This window comes from Sesamum indicum, linkage group LG1 (assembly GCF_026168435.1).
Source record: "Sesamum indicum cultivar Baizhima isolate 11 linkage group LG1, ASM2616843v1, whole genome shotgun sequence".
In the NCBI taxonomy this organism is placed as follows: domain Eukaryota; kingdom Viridiplantae; phylum Streptophyta; class Magnoliopsida; order Lamiales; family Pedaliaceae; genus Sesamum; species Sesamum indicum.
Window position 1 is genome coordinate 4,837,081 of NC_142657.1, and position 14,964 is coordinate 4,852,044.

The 14,964-nt window shown below is 43.3% G+C and overlaps 1 protein-coding gene across 1 annotated transcript; it reads left to right on the forward strand.

Moving 5' to 3' along the window:
* The first annotated feature begins 6,136 nt into the window (after positions 1 to 6,136).
* Positions 6,137 to 6,637, forward strand: LOC148789362 (uncharacterized). The gene has a single exon (XM_088882591.1). It carries the CDS (start codon positions 6,137 to 6,139, stop codon positions 6,635 to 6,637), a length of 501 nt encoding a protein of 166 aa, XP_088738717.1.
* Positions 6,638 to 14,964: the final 8,327 nt, after the last annotated feature.

Below are 14,964 nucleotides of genomic sequence, written 5' to 3' on the forward strand. Positions count from 1 at the left end.
TGGAGAAATGGGAGCCGGGTATTGTATTGCGTAGGCTGAAACATATGCAAGTTCCGATGTAGGTTAAACTCAGACATTTACCCGTGGAACTGTAGACTAACGATGGCTTGAGCACAGTAGCGAGTGGAATAGGGAAACCACTATACCTGGATGTGATTACTCGGGCATGTACGAAACTGGATTTCGCTTGTGTGTGCGTTATGCTTGATGTCAATTCGAAACTCCCGAAACATTTAGTTATTATGTCGCTAACTGAAGAAGGTAGATGCAACGAAGTGGTTGCCCCTTAAATACACCACATGCATGTGTTTGGGACATGCAACGAAGGACTTTTTGCTTAACAAACCTTCAAAACCGTGGTTTCCGTCTATGTGCAACGAGCATGGTCCCCAGCAGCTTCTGTAGCCCCTCCACCTAAGGTGACCCAGCCCTTGGCTAAGCAGACGGTGGAGGATGCTGCAAACCGTACGGAATCCCCTATGAGGGCGGATCGAGGTGACAAAGGTAAAGAAATAGTCGTGCATAATGCGTTTGATGTGCTAACTTTACTTGAGAATGATGCAAATGATATCTCTTGGGGTCCTAACAGATGCAGCCCCTCAACTAGTAATCCATATTGAATTTAGCTTTTTGTAACGTTCGGGCATGAACCGGAGGGATCATCAACTAGCAATCATCAACCTAGTTGAGGAGTTCGGGTTATAATTCATTGGTCTCTTGGAAACATGGGCCCAACCATAGAATGCGGTACGTATCTAACTAACTATTTTGCCTCGGTGGAAATAGTTTGTTGATTATACGAGTGCGGGGAATAGAATTTGGCTTGCTTGGGATGAGGATGTAGTTGATGTAACTATTATGGATCTTGGTGTTTAATATATACATTGTTATGTTCATATGAGGACTTTGCGTGACACTTATGTTGTTACTCTTGCATATGGTGCAAATGATGTTAGTGCTCGACAAGACCTATGGTAGGCACTTGGCTTACTTGTAGGACAGTGCGCTGAGGAGATGTGGCTTGTGGGTGGTGACTTTAATACGGTTCGTGACATAAGTGAAGTATGTGGCAACTCTAGGGACACTAGGTTAGCCAGTGATGACTTTACTCATTGCATTGTGGATACTAGCCTGCTTCCACTATCGATGCAAGAGGAATGGTTTACTTGGCAGAATCGTATTATTGATTCCGGAAGCTTATGGAACTTTTTGGACAGAATGATTGTTAATGATACATGGATGGTACGATGGCCGCATTCTTCCCACATTAGCCTTCCACCTTGCACATCAGACCATTCACCCCTTGTACTAAAGGGGGATGCACAACAACAATTTGGAGGTATATTTCGATTTGATAATTACCTTGCTCGATCATCCATATCCAGTGTGTAGAATGTTTGGCAACACCATATTCTTGGTCTTCTGATGTATTCTGTTGTCTGTAAACTTAAAGCATTGAAACCAATTTTCCGTCAGCAACAGAGGCATAAGGGGGACCTTTCACGTAATATCCAGCTTGCCAAGGACTTCCTTGACACGGCTCAGCGGTTAGTAAGCTTGGACAGACATAATATAATGCTTTTGTCTCTAGAGCATTTTTGCAGGTTGGTTTATGCGAAAGTAGTGAAACTCGAGCACATTATGCTGCAACAACGTGTCAAGATGCAATGGATGAAAGGGGGAGATCAATGCTACCGCGTGTTCTTTAGCAAAATAGCCCAGCACTGAACCACGAGACAAATATTTCAAATTATAGACGTGCAGGGCAATACACATACGGACTGTCCGGGAGTAGTTTGAGAGTTTCTTGATTTTTTTTAAAACTTATTGGGGGAGAACGGCGTAGACACTACCTTGATCTTAGGTATCACAGACCATGGGCGCGACACATTATGTCAGACCAAGAGGCCCGCGAATTTTTTGATATAGTGGAAGATAAGGCGCCAGCCCTGATGGCTACTCTTCGGGGTTTTATAAAGGGACAAAATGCATAAAATCCCCTTATGTTTTAGAAAGTATGCAAAACACACCCTCCTGTTTTTAGAATAGGCTAAAACCCTCCTCCTATTTTGTTTTAGTCAGCGAAAAATCCCCATTCTGTTAGCATCTAACGGGAAGTAAAACCCCCCATTCTGTTAGTATCTAACGGGAAGTGGAGGAGACGCGCGTCTACTGCGTTTAGTAGTCATTTTCTGCGGTTTATGTTCATATTTAATGACACTTTGGACTAAAGTACCCCTCTATGGGTCTATATAACATACAAAGGGCTTTTTTTCTTGTTTTGTGTGTTCTTTTTGTCATTTCTCACCTTAAAAAGTAAATTAAATTTTGCCATATTAAATTTAAATTGAAATTAAATTAAATTATATTTAAATGAAAATAATTTTATAATTGTTAATTATTAAATCTAACAATTATTTTTAATTAATTAAAATATATATTTAATTACAATAATTATTATTAATTAGCTAAAATATTTAATTATTATAATTATTTAAAATATTCTTAATTAACTAAAAGATATTTTAATTAATATAATTAAAATTAATTAAAAATTAAAAAAAGGAAAAATGGCGATTTTCGCCCCTTTTTCGCCGGAAACGTAGAAATAAGTTTCTGGCGCAGTCCGGACGAATTTTTGACAGCCAATGGTACCATTCGAATCCTCTCTTCAAGACAAACATTTTCATACTTTCAATTTGTGTTTTCATCAATCATAGAGAGTGGGCTCAAGTCACGACCTCCGAACATGTTTGCCGTCGATTCGTCTCCGTCTGGTCGAATCATTGTCTTAAACCATCACCATCAGACTCGTTTCTAGAAGATTCTAATGAAACTAGCCTCACTCAATTTGGTAAAGAATTTATGGAGATACGATGATTTTAATAAATATTAGCCGCCGGCGACGAGAATGGGGGGGAGCCGGGGGTGTGTGGGTGGGGCTGGGGGTAGGGGTGGGGGGGCTATGGGGTTGGGTGGGTAGTTAGTTTTTTTATAAATATATAATAATAATATATTTTTAAAATTTTAAATTATTTATATATAATATAAGTTAAATAATTTATTTAATCTAAACCTTTTATTTTTTTAAAATCTAAAGATTGAAATTAATTGATTAAATCTAACAATCAGTATTTGATAAAAAACGATCCAACGGTTATTAATATAAGAAATAATATATAATAAGTAAGGGCATGACGGTCATTTTTTTAAAAAAATTAACACCGTTAGTTGGATTTAACGAAGAGGGGGCGATTGAGCTGAGTTTTACAAAAGACAGGGGGCTTTTAGCCTATTCTCATAATAAGAGAATTTATTTTGCAAATTTTTTAAAACACATGGGGTTTTTATTCATTTTGTCCTTTTATAAAGTAACATGGCTTGTGGTGGGAGCTGAAGTTACAAAGACAATTATTGATTTCTTTACCATAGGACGACTCTTGAAATAAGTTAACGCAATATATTTGGCCCTTATTCCAAATGTCCAACATCCTACACTTGTTGCGGATTTTCGGCCTATTTCATGCTGTAATGTACTTTATAAGGCTATCACCAAGATCCTAGTACAAAGAATGAGTGGCTTCTTGGAGAAGATTATTAGTCCATCATAGACAACATTTGTTCCTGGGCGTTCTATCACTGACAATATCCTCCTGCACAGGAACTATTTACTGGCTACAAACAGCAATGGCTACCCCCTCGTTGTGCTCTTAATGCGGATCTTCGAAATGCCTATGACTCTGTCGAATGGGATTCTTTAGTCGTGGTTCTTAAGCTCTTTGGATCCCTGGGACAATTTATGGAATTGATAGAGGAATGCATTACTACCACCTCGTTCTCGGTAGGGATTAATTGGAAACTGCATGGCTATTTCACAGGTGCATGGGGCTTGCGCCAAGGAGATCCCATGTCTCCTTACTTATGTTTCTTGGTTATGGAAGTATTGAATCTTATTCTGCAGTAGCTTATTGATCATGACATGCGGTTTGGATTCCATTGGCGATGTGATGCTATGACGCTAATCCAACTCGGCTTTGCAGATGATTTATTGTTGTTCTGTAAAGCTGACATTGAGTCTGTCACATTACTAAAACATGAACTGGACCTATTTGTGGACATGTCTGGGCTTCGGGTTAGGCCACAAAAGAGTCACCTTATTGTATCACGTTCAATCAAGGAATTACATGTACAATTACTAGTGGTAAAACAATTTCAGGAGGGTCATTTACCGATGAAGTATTTGGGATTGCCTCTACTCTCTTCACAGCTTACAATTACAGACTATAAGCCACTCCTCCTAAAACTGGAAAAAAGGATTCTTGGTTGGCAACACCTTTCTCTTTCATACCCTGGACGGCTTCAAATTATCCTAACTGTATTAAATGCTTATTGGACCTCTGCGTTTATATTGCCTAAGGGTGTCATTAAGGAGGTTGAGAAGCGATTCAGGGCCTTCCTTTGGAAAGAAACGCCGAATACTGGGTATGTAAAAGTGGTGGGGGAGCAAGTATGTGGGCCTATAGAGGAGGGGGGGTCAAGGGCTGCGAGATATATCAACCCTCAATCGAGCGCTTATGTGTTCAAAACTCTGGAAAGTGATTAGCGGAGATAGAGCATCCGTATGCGTTGATTGGCTTTACCATACACGCCTCCATACGACTTCTATTGGAACGATTGGGGATCGTGGGGGTTCGTAGGGGTGGAGGAAACTACTTCGACTACGTCTCCTACGGCCATTCACTGAGTACCGGATTGGGGATGGGACATCTTTCTATTTGTGGCAGGATCCATGACATGAATTCGGATCTCTTATCCACCATTTTTCGAGGGGTCCACAGATTACTAATACGCAATTGACTGATAGACTTAGTGTGGTTATTGAGGACGGGCAGTGGCATTGACTGTATATCACGGATACCGACTTCTTAGAGATTTTTCATATATTATCCACTATCCATGGCGGATTGGACTGCAGGACTTGGAGATCACTCCATACTCCAATGACTGCTTGCATTCTTAGTATTCTGAGATCTCAGGGGCCTAAAGTAGGCTAGTCTTCACTACTTTTAGGTCTTTTTCGGATCCCCAGGAATGCATTTTTCCTTTGGTTGGCTATACTCGAGATACTCTCTACCTTGGACAAACTTGGCTCTCTCACCTGGTGTCAAGGGCCGCCCGCGCACTCGGCACCCTTGACGCACATTCGGCCACTCAACCACTCTACACAACCGACCAACAACCTTCGCCGACAGACGCTGGGCTTCCGCAGTCATAGAGTTTTTAGGCGTTGGTCTTTTATCTTGTACTTGATGTACCGTTGTAAATACTTTTGTTTGCTCAGGGGGACGTTAGGCCTCCTGAGGTGCGATGTTCAACATTTTCAATGTCTACTGTTGTCAATAGGAAAAACTTTTTTAAGACTATTATAGGGGGGAATGAGTTCTCAAAGCTTGGTGTAGTGTGCGTGCTAGTGTCCCCTCAAGGCGATCCCCTAGCGCTAGCATCGTTGCACCTTGCTTACTGTTGTTGCTGTTGTTGCTATTCCTGTCAGTGTGCTGTGCTAGTGACCGTCGGGTTTTCGGTGGTGTGTTGCTATTGGTGAAAGTAGTCTGCGGACTGCTAGCCACACGGTGCCCCTTTCCCCGCATTGCGGAAGGTGCCTCGTGAGAAGTGGTATCAGAGCCTCGGTGCCTTCATGGGGCCGAGGCGGGTTGCTGTGACCCAAGCTAATTCTGCTGCGAGAATGTCGGGGCAAGATGCTGAGAGCCCGCGACGAGCAGCATCGCCTAGCGAGCGAGCTGCGAACCTAGAGGATGAAAACTCCCGATTGACTGAAATGGTGATGAATTTGGAAGAGAAGGTCTCTTCCCTCGAAACTGAAGTCTCGGTGCTGAGTGCCAAACTTGACGAATGTCGGCAGGTGGTCCAAGAGATGGGCAGTGCTTTTGGAGGAGGTGGTATCGCCGATATGCGACGTGACATGGAACAGATGTCGATTCAGATTGGTCTGCTCCAACGTGCAGTGAGTAACACACCTGTTGCTGCTCATGATCATGGTTCTAGGCTTTAGATTCCTGAACCGAAGGCCTATGGCAGTGCTCGGGATGCGAAGGAGGTCGAGAACTTCCTTTTTGATATGGAACAATACTTCCTTGCGGCAAATGTGGAAGATGAGGCAAGGAAGGTGTCGACGGCGACCATGTATCTGACGGGTGATGCCAAGCTGTGGTGGCACACCAAATATGCGGAGATCCAAGCCAATCAGGTGCGGCTTGATACCTGGGCCGTCCTTCGGGAAGCGATTCGAGAGCAGTTCTTCCCGGAGAATGTCGAGTATAATGCCAGGCGGGCATTGCGGAAGCTGGAGCACACAGGCTCCGTGCGAGAGTATGTGAAATCCTTCTCGGCGCTGATGCTGGACATTCGGGATATGTCGGAGAAGGACAAGCTCTTCACATTCATAGAGGGCCTGAAACCGTGGGCGCGTCTTGAGCTGCAACGCCAACGGGTGACTGATTTGGGGTCGGCTATGGCAGCGGCCGAACGCTTGACAGATTTCAACCTAGAGGCCCGGAGGGATAGGCAGACGACGTCTGGTCCTGTACAGAGTAAGCCGGGTGGGGCGAGATCATTCTAGAGTAACTGCAACAGAGGTGGGGGAGATGGAAGCCCCACGCTCAGAGTAGTTCAATGGGCAGTTCGGGCAGGAACAGGCCCCAGGAGACAAAGCAGAGGGCGCCGCAGAAGAACAGTGGATGCTTCCTATGCGACGGCCCGCATAGATATCGGGACTGCCCGAAGAAACAACTGTTGGACGCGCTGGCGACCTTTACTAACAAGGCGTCGCCCGCAAAGACTATGGAGCCACAAGCATCTGCGAGTGGCGGGCATGATTGGGTGGAAGAGGAGGCCAACTTGGGCGCCATCTCCCAATGGTGCAACACGCTGTCCCAAGTGGCGGCATAGAAGTTAGTGCCACCGCATGCAGGAAAGACTGCCCTGGCTCTTACTTTGAGCCAGCCTGAAGAGGAAGCACATCCCCGGAATCCTCGAAAGAAAGGGCTGATGTTTGTGGATGTGAAGATTCATGGCAAGCCCATCTGTGCCATGATCGATACTGGGGCTACGCACAACTACCTTGCGAGCGCCGAAGTAGAGAGACTTGGGCTCACGCTGGAGAAGGAAGTTGGGCGAGTAAAGGCGATAAACTCGGCCGCACAACCCATTGCTGGTGTGGCCAAATCGGTGCTGATTAAGTTTGGTCCTTTTGAGGGCAAGACCAATCTTTCTGTCGTAGTGATGGACGACTTCAAGCTCATCCTCGAGATTGAATTTTTGCAGGACACACGTACTGTGGTTTTGCCGCATGTTGATTCGTTGATGATGCTGGGGGCCAAACCTTGTATCATCCCCACATTGGCCGGGCGTACAGGAGAGAAAAATCTCTCGGCCATGCAGTTTGAGAAGGGGCGCAAGCGGAACGAACCATCCTACTTGTGCACCCTTCATTTTGAAGAAAGAGAGGAGACGTCAGGGCCCATCCCTGGTGAAATAAAGAAGTTGCTGAAAGAGTTCGAGGATGTGATGCCGAACGAGCTGCCTCGTAAGCTTCCGCCGAAGAGGGCAGTGGATCATGAAATTGAGTTGGTGCCTGGCACGAAGCCGCTCGCCAGGGCACCATACAGGATGTCGCAACCTGAGCTGGTGGAGCTTAGGAAACAACTGAAGGACATGTTGGAGAGCGGAATAATCAAACCCGCTAAGTCGCCGTATGGGGCGCCGGTCCTATTTCAAAAGAAGGCCAACGGCTCCCTACGTATGTGTTGTGACTATCGGGCGTTGAACAAGATTACAGTGAGGAATAAGTACCCGATACCATTGGTGGCAGATTGCTTTGACCGTCTAAGCCGGGCGAAATATTTTACAAAGATAGACTTGAGATCGGGCTACTGGCAGGTCCGAACCAAGGAGGGCGACGAGGCGAAGACGACAGTGGTCACACGGTACGGAGCTTTCGAATTCCTTGTCATGCCTTTCGGCCTGATGAACGCTCTCGTAACCTTCAGCACGTTGATGAATCAGGTACTTCATGGGTTTCTGGATGAATTTGTAGTGGTGTACCTGGACGACATCGTGATTTACAGCAGAACCTTGGGCGAGCACGTAGACCATCTGCGACAGGTTCTGACGAGGCTCGAGCATGAGCTATATGCGAAGGTGTCGAAATGCTCGTTTGCTCAGGAGACAATCAGTTTCTTGGGGAACATTGTGGAGAGAGGGCGAATTCGAATGGAGCCCCAAGAAAGTTCAGGCTATTGAGAAGTGGCAGCCGCCGAAGGACATTCATGACTTGCGCCAACTTCTTGGGTTGGAAAACTATTATCGGCGTTTTGTGAAGGGCTACTCCGAGATAGCTCGGCCCCTGACGGATTTATTGAGGAAGATGGAGACTTGGAATTGGACACCCCAATGCCAAGTCGCCTTCGACAATTTGAAGGAAGTGATTGTGACAGATCCTGTGTTGGCCTTATCGGACATGTCAAAGCCGTTCGTGGTGGAGACAGACGCTTCAGACTTTGCGTTAGGAGGGGTCCTAATGCAAGATGCCCATCCAGTTGCCTTTGAGAGCAGGAAGCTTAAAGATGTCGAGCGGCGCTACTTGGTGCATGAGAAGGAACTACTAGCCGTGGTTCATTGCCTAAGACTATGGAGGCATTATTTGTTGGGCTCTCACTTCGTGGTCAGGACGGACAATACTGTGGTAAGTCACTTCATGTTGCAGCCAAAGCTGACCAGTCGACAGGCACGCTGGCATGAGTTGATGTCAGAATTTCACTTCGTGCTGGAGTATCGGGCCGGCTCCAGCAATCATGCGGCAGACGCCCTAAACCGTAGGGCGGATTTGGCGAGTTTGGGGTCGGTAGCAGCGCTCTTCTCTAGCGCAGTTGCCACCTCTATCAGGGATCGTGCGCGGGAGTTACTATCGAAAGATCCAGCAGCGCAGGACCTGATCCAGCTTGTCGAGCAGGGCAAAGCTCGGCAATTTTGGTTGGAAGATGGATTGCTGATGACTAAGGGAAACCACCTATACGTGTTGAAAGGTGGGACCTAAGGAAATCACTTATCTCGGAATGCCACGACACTCTTTGGGCGGGACACCAGGGAGAGGAGCGCACTTATGCCTTGGTGTAGAGGGACTACTATTGGCCACAGATGCGGGACGACGTGGAGACTTACGTCCGCACCTACTTGATATGCCAGCAGGATAAGGCAGACCATCAGAAGAAGGTTGGTCTGTTACAACCATTGCCCATCCCAAAGAGCCCCTGAGAAAGTGTATCCATGGACTATATTTCTGGACTGCCTAAGGTGGGAGACTTAGGGCCCGTTTGGTTGTGTTTTCATTTTCATTTTCAGTTTTCAACATTTGGAAATGGGTAGAAATGCTTTATTGGTTTTTGTGCGAAAATTGAGAATATGTTTGGATTAGTTGTTTCGAAATATAGGTATATAGGTGTGAGAATGTTGAATATAAGTATATGTATTTTTGATGTGACAGATTACCAAATTGATTGAATATGTGAAATTATAAAATAATCAAAGTGAGTCTTGCCATTTGAAATAATTTTAATTGATTTGAAATAAGAAAAGACATGTTGACAAGATAAGACAAGTATGACAAACCCATATGATCTGTAATTTCAAAAATTTGAGAATTAAAATAGGAATGCATTCTCAATGAAAATGGCTTGACCAAACAAAATCCCAACTACCCAAATAGTGAAAAGTGAAAAAAATCTCATTGAAAACACAACCAAACAGGCCTTTAGGCTCTATTATCGTCGTGGTGGATCGATTATCCAAGTACGCTACTTTCATTGCAGCCCCAAAACACGTTACGGCGGAAGGGACATCACATCTCTTCTTCAAGCATATTATCAAATACTAGGGACTGCCAAAGGACATCGTCAGTGACCGGGACTCCCGTTTCACTGGCGTCTTCTGGACCGAGCTATTCAAAATCCTCGGGTCCAAATTTTCTATGAGCTCGAGCTATCACCCACAATCTGACGGCCAGATGGAACCCTTTAATTCGATGTTGGAGGAATACCTTCGGCACTTTGTTCGAGATACGCAGAAGTATTGGGTGAAGCTCTTGGATGTCGCTCAGTTGTGCTTCAATGCTCAAAAGAGCTCTTCGACCAACAAGAGCGCTTTTGAAATTGTCACTGGGCAGCAACCGCTCCTCCCTCACACTCTTGACTCCCCACAAAGTGTGAGATCCCCTCTCGCCCGAAGCTTCTCCTAGGAATGGAAGCAGAACGTTGACATCGCTAGAAGTTTCCTGGAGAAAGCTCAGAAGCGGATGAAGAAGTATACTGATCAAAATCGCCGCTTCATCGAGTTCAATGCGGGAGACCTTGCGATGGTGAAGGTTCCAGACCCAAGATTGTCGAAGTCATCAAGGGGGAGAGATCCTCGGTTGATGTAAAAATATGTTGGCCCTTTATCTATCATAAAGCATATTGGAACGGTGGCTTACAAGGTAGAGTTTCCTTCTTGGTGGAAAATCCATAACGTCTTTCATGTGAGTCAATGCCCGCAATCAGCCCAGCCGCCCGCAACTTGAATTGACGAAGACTAAGGAGAAGGTGGCTGAAGCTATCCTAAATCACCGAGTTACGAGTACTGCAAAAGCGCAACCACACGGAGTACTTGGTGAAATGGAGGGGATGCAGTAGCGAGGAGAACACTTGGGAGCGGGTGATGAACCTCACGGCATTTCTACCTCTTGTCGAAGCGAATCATGCTTCCCATGCGCCAAGGACGTCGCCATCTCAGGTGGGGGAGAATGTCAAGGGCTGCCCGCGCACTCGGCACCCTTGACGCACATTCGGCCACTCAACCGCTCTACACGACCGACCAACAACCTTCGCCGACAGACACTAGGCTTCCGCAGTCTTAAAGTTTTTAGGCGTTGGTCTTTTGTCTTGTACTTGATGTATCGTTGTAAATACTTTTGTTTGCTCAGGGGGACGTTAGGCCTCCTGAGGTGCGATGTTCAGCTTTTTCAATGTCTACTGCTGTCAATAGGAAAAACTTTTTTAAGACTATTATAGGGGGGAATGAGTTCTCGAAGCTTGGTGTAGTGTGCGTACTAGTGTCCCCCTCAAGGCGATCCCGTTGCGCTAGTATCGTTATACAATGTATATGCAATGAAATCTACTTTCTGAGCCGCGTTCTCAATTTACTACTTTCGTACTGCACCTTGCTTATTGTTGTTGCTGCTGTTGCTATTCCTGTTGGTGTGCTGTGCTAGTGCTCGTCGGGTTTTCGGTGGTATGTTGCTATTGGCGGAAGTGGTCTGCGGACTGCTAGTCACACGGTGCCCCTTTCTCCGTATTGCAGAAGGCGCCTCGTGAGACCTGGGCAGTGCTTATATCTTATATGATGATGACACAATGAAAATACAGAAACACTTGTTTTTCCATGGTAGATATTACTGGAGGTGCTTAAAGGTGACATGGTAGACCCTTAGGTTTGATTGGCTTAACCGTGATTGGCCAACAGATGTTTTGTGGGCAACAACGAAATGGAAGGGTAAGGATTTCATTTTTGGATCCTACCGCGCCCTTTTGGCTGCAGCTGTTTAGCATATTCGGCGCAAATGTAACCTTCGCCAGTTTGATACAGTGGAACGTGATGCTCCAATCTTTGCTGCTCTCATTATAGGGGATGTGCGACTGAGGATCCTTAGCACTGACTTATCTTATTCTGTTAGTTCATGTGAACTTTATCATTTATGGCGGATACCTTGGCATGTCGAGGGGGATGCTTAACATTGCAACTTGTTGTATTGTACCTCTCTACTCCTTTTACTTAATGAAATTTATATTTACCGAAATTTTTTTTTTTCTATTTTTATCGGACTAAATTAACCTAGTAATTTTTTTTATGAATAAAATAAAATAATATATTTATTAATTCCTATTAATTACTTTTCACATTACACATATCTCTTATTAGTTACTTTTGGATTATCCATATTTATTCCTATTAATTACTTTTCACCTTATACTTATTTACTCATCATTTTTTTGGTATGTCATGTTCATCAGGAAAAATTATTGTTTTAGTCCGCAACTATGCCTAATATTTACTTTTGTCCGGTAACTATGACCATAATTGTTTAGCCCAATAACTTAACAAATTGCTTAATTTTACTCCTCTAATCTAGTTTCGGACAATTTTAGCCTTGCGCAACTTTTAAAGAGTAGTTTTAGTCCACATTCACTCATTTTGCATATCTCGCTAATGCTAGCTTAGAATGGTATCAGAACTTAGGTTTATTAAAAAAATATTTATTTATATTGCATTTAGATATTTTATCCACTAACAGAGGAGAATCTTTAAGAGAATGGAACCAAATAAAAGTTCGAGTTACGATGACAACATGAAAATTTTTCAGATTCTAAAATACAAAAAGGAATTTCCTAATGAAAATTCTCAGAAAATGTGACAACAGTCCGTACAAGATTGATTCGAGTCTTCTCACGCCAGAAGAAATAGAGGAATGATTGCGGAATTTCCAAGTTCGTCAGATACTATCAGAAAATGCGGTAAGGCACTTACACTCCACTGATGTCTATGATAGAATCCTAGCAAGGAGAAACGAAACTGGTAAACACCTTCATCAATACTATTCCAAAAATTATGATTAAAGGGACTGATTGGAAAGAATTCGAGTTGGATACCTAAAAAATCTCTTAGGATTTGAGAGAGATCCAAAAGACTGTTCAAGACTATGGGCATATATTAGTCCATATGTCTATGAAAATAGAAACTTTGAGTCAAAAGGTGGACGAGATCCTTCCAAATCTACACAAGGATCTTACAGATCTAAAGAAGGAAGTTACAGATTTAAAGAGAAACCAAAGAGAAAACTCTGAAATATTTAGATCCAAACAAGAGCAAATCAAGGATGCCCTTGGATCAGTATCTTTTCTACATTAGAAGGGAAAGGAAATGGAGATTCCAAAGCCAAAGAAAAGAGATGATATGATCCTTGAGGCAATCAAATCCATAAAAAAATGGAGGTAACGAGGGCAGATCTATCAGATCTACAGGAATTGGTTGAATCCTCTTCCCAACATGGGATTGTGGACTTCGTCAATATTCAAACAAATGAAATCACTCCAGCACTACCACTACCTGAGGGAAGTACAGGTTCTAATAATCCTGCACAGGATTCTTCAATGATAGAAATCATGAATTTCCACACTAAAGGGCACCCCGACGTTCGTGGGAACTAGTTAAGAGAAAATCCAAGACGAAGTCCAAGGAGAGTTCTTGAAAACACGCCTTGGGGAAGGACCATGCTTCAGCCCTTGCTTCTATATGAACCCTACTCAACTTGGATGAAATCGACTTTTGGAACATCGAGAAGTTGATAGAGCAAATAGGTTGCCACCATGAAGATACCAGCTGCAACCCTATAACACGACAAAGAAAACTTAATAAGAGTAGTAGAGTTAAGCTTGGAGGGTTTTGTGAAGATCGGATGGGATAATACCCAAAAATATACCAAAGCTAGTATTCTTGTTGAAGATTCAAATAGCACAATGACACAACGGCTAGGAAGGCTTATCAAGATACACTTCATCAGAGATGGATAATTCAAAGGACGTAAACAGAAAAGGCTAGAGAATATGTACAAGCTGTTTTTGGCATGGAATTAAGGAGTATTTGAAGAGTAGATGAATATATCTATTGATTTTGCATGTATTTCTTAGTGGAGTAGCAACAGAAGTTGCAAATTCCATGTTATTTGCAAAGATCTGCAGTCCACGGAGGGAAATATTGATCCAGTCATATAAAGTACTCGAAAGTCTAGCTCGATTCAGTTGCAAAGAGGATGCCTTTTCTTAAAGATAAACTAAAGGATTTGAGTTATTCAACATTCATCCGAAAAAACATGAAGAGGCTCAGAGGTAAGATCAAAAGAACTCCTCTCTATTGTGATAATTTCACCTAGAAAAACATGGTGAATTAAGAAAATTTGAAGCTACGGATGACATCCTAGACATAGTCTACTACAGTGATTTGGTACCCATATACCAGTTCGAAGATCTTCCTTAAGATAAAAACGTATATGAGGAAGAAATAGAGACGGATTTGGATGGATTTTCAATCGAGTTAGAATAATTACAACGAGGGAGATCTTCAAACATCTGAAAGCCCGTCAGGATTCTTTTCAAGGATGATGGTGGCTAACAAAATCATGAAAAGAATCATGCGTCAAGATTCCAACCTCAGTCCATACGATGGGTTTAGGATTGGAGGAATTGCGAGAGTCTTCAACCAGATAGGACTAAACTAGAGGGAACATCACATAATGTACAAAGTAAGTTCAGGTGAGTTTGCTATTCCCATTGGACTTACAGGTAATGTGATGGAAATGCAGCATATTCCTAAACAAGAAATTTTGAAGAATTAAATAAGTTTAGATAAGAAGCAATTATCACTATGAAATGGATCCAGATAAAAACTATTGAAGTAGTAATAAAAGCAACTTTTAAGAAAAGAATTAATTCAGAAATACATTTACCTATAATGGATAGAAGAATCAATAACTTAAGAGATGGTTGTCTTGGAACAATGATAGGAAATTAGTATGCGGGAAAATTAATGATTGATATTCATCATAGAATTGCATACAACCTAGCAGACCAAGATTTCAATAGAATGCTTGTCAGAATAGGTGACCAAAAACCAATTAAATTGGCGGTTTTGAGAACCATTCAAGTAATCTGTATATAAAAATGGACCCGCTGAATATGGTAACTATTCGTCTTTGTCACATATCTCTATTATGCTTGTCGATTACATTAAGCACTGCTTTGAGGTCACAACATACGCCCACAGACCACTAGACGACGCATGTAGTTGGGATACGCATTGGAT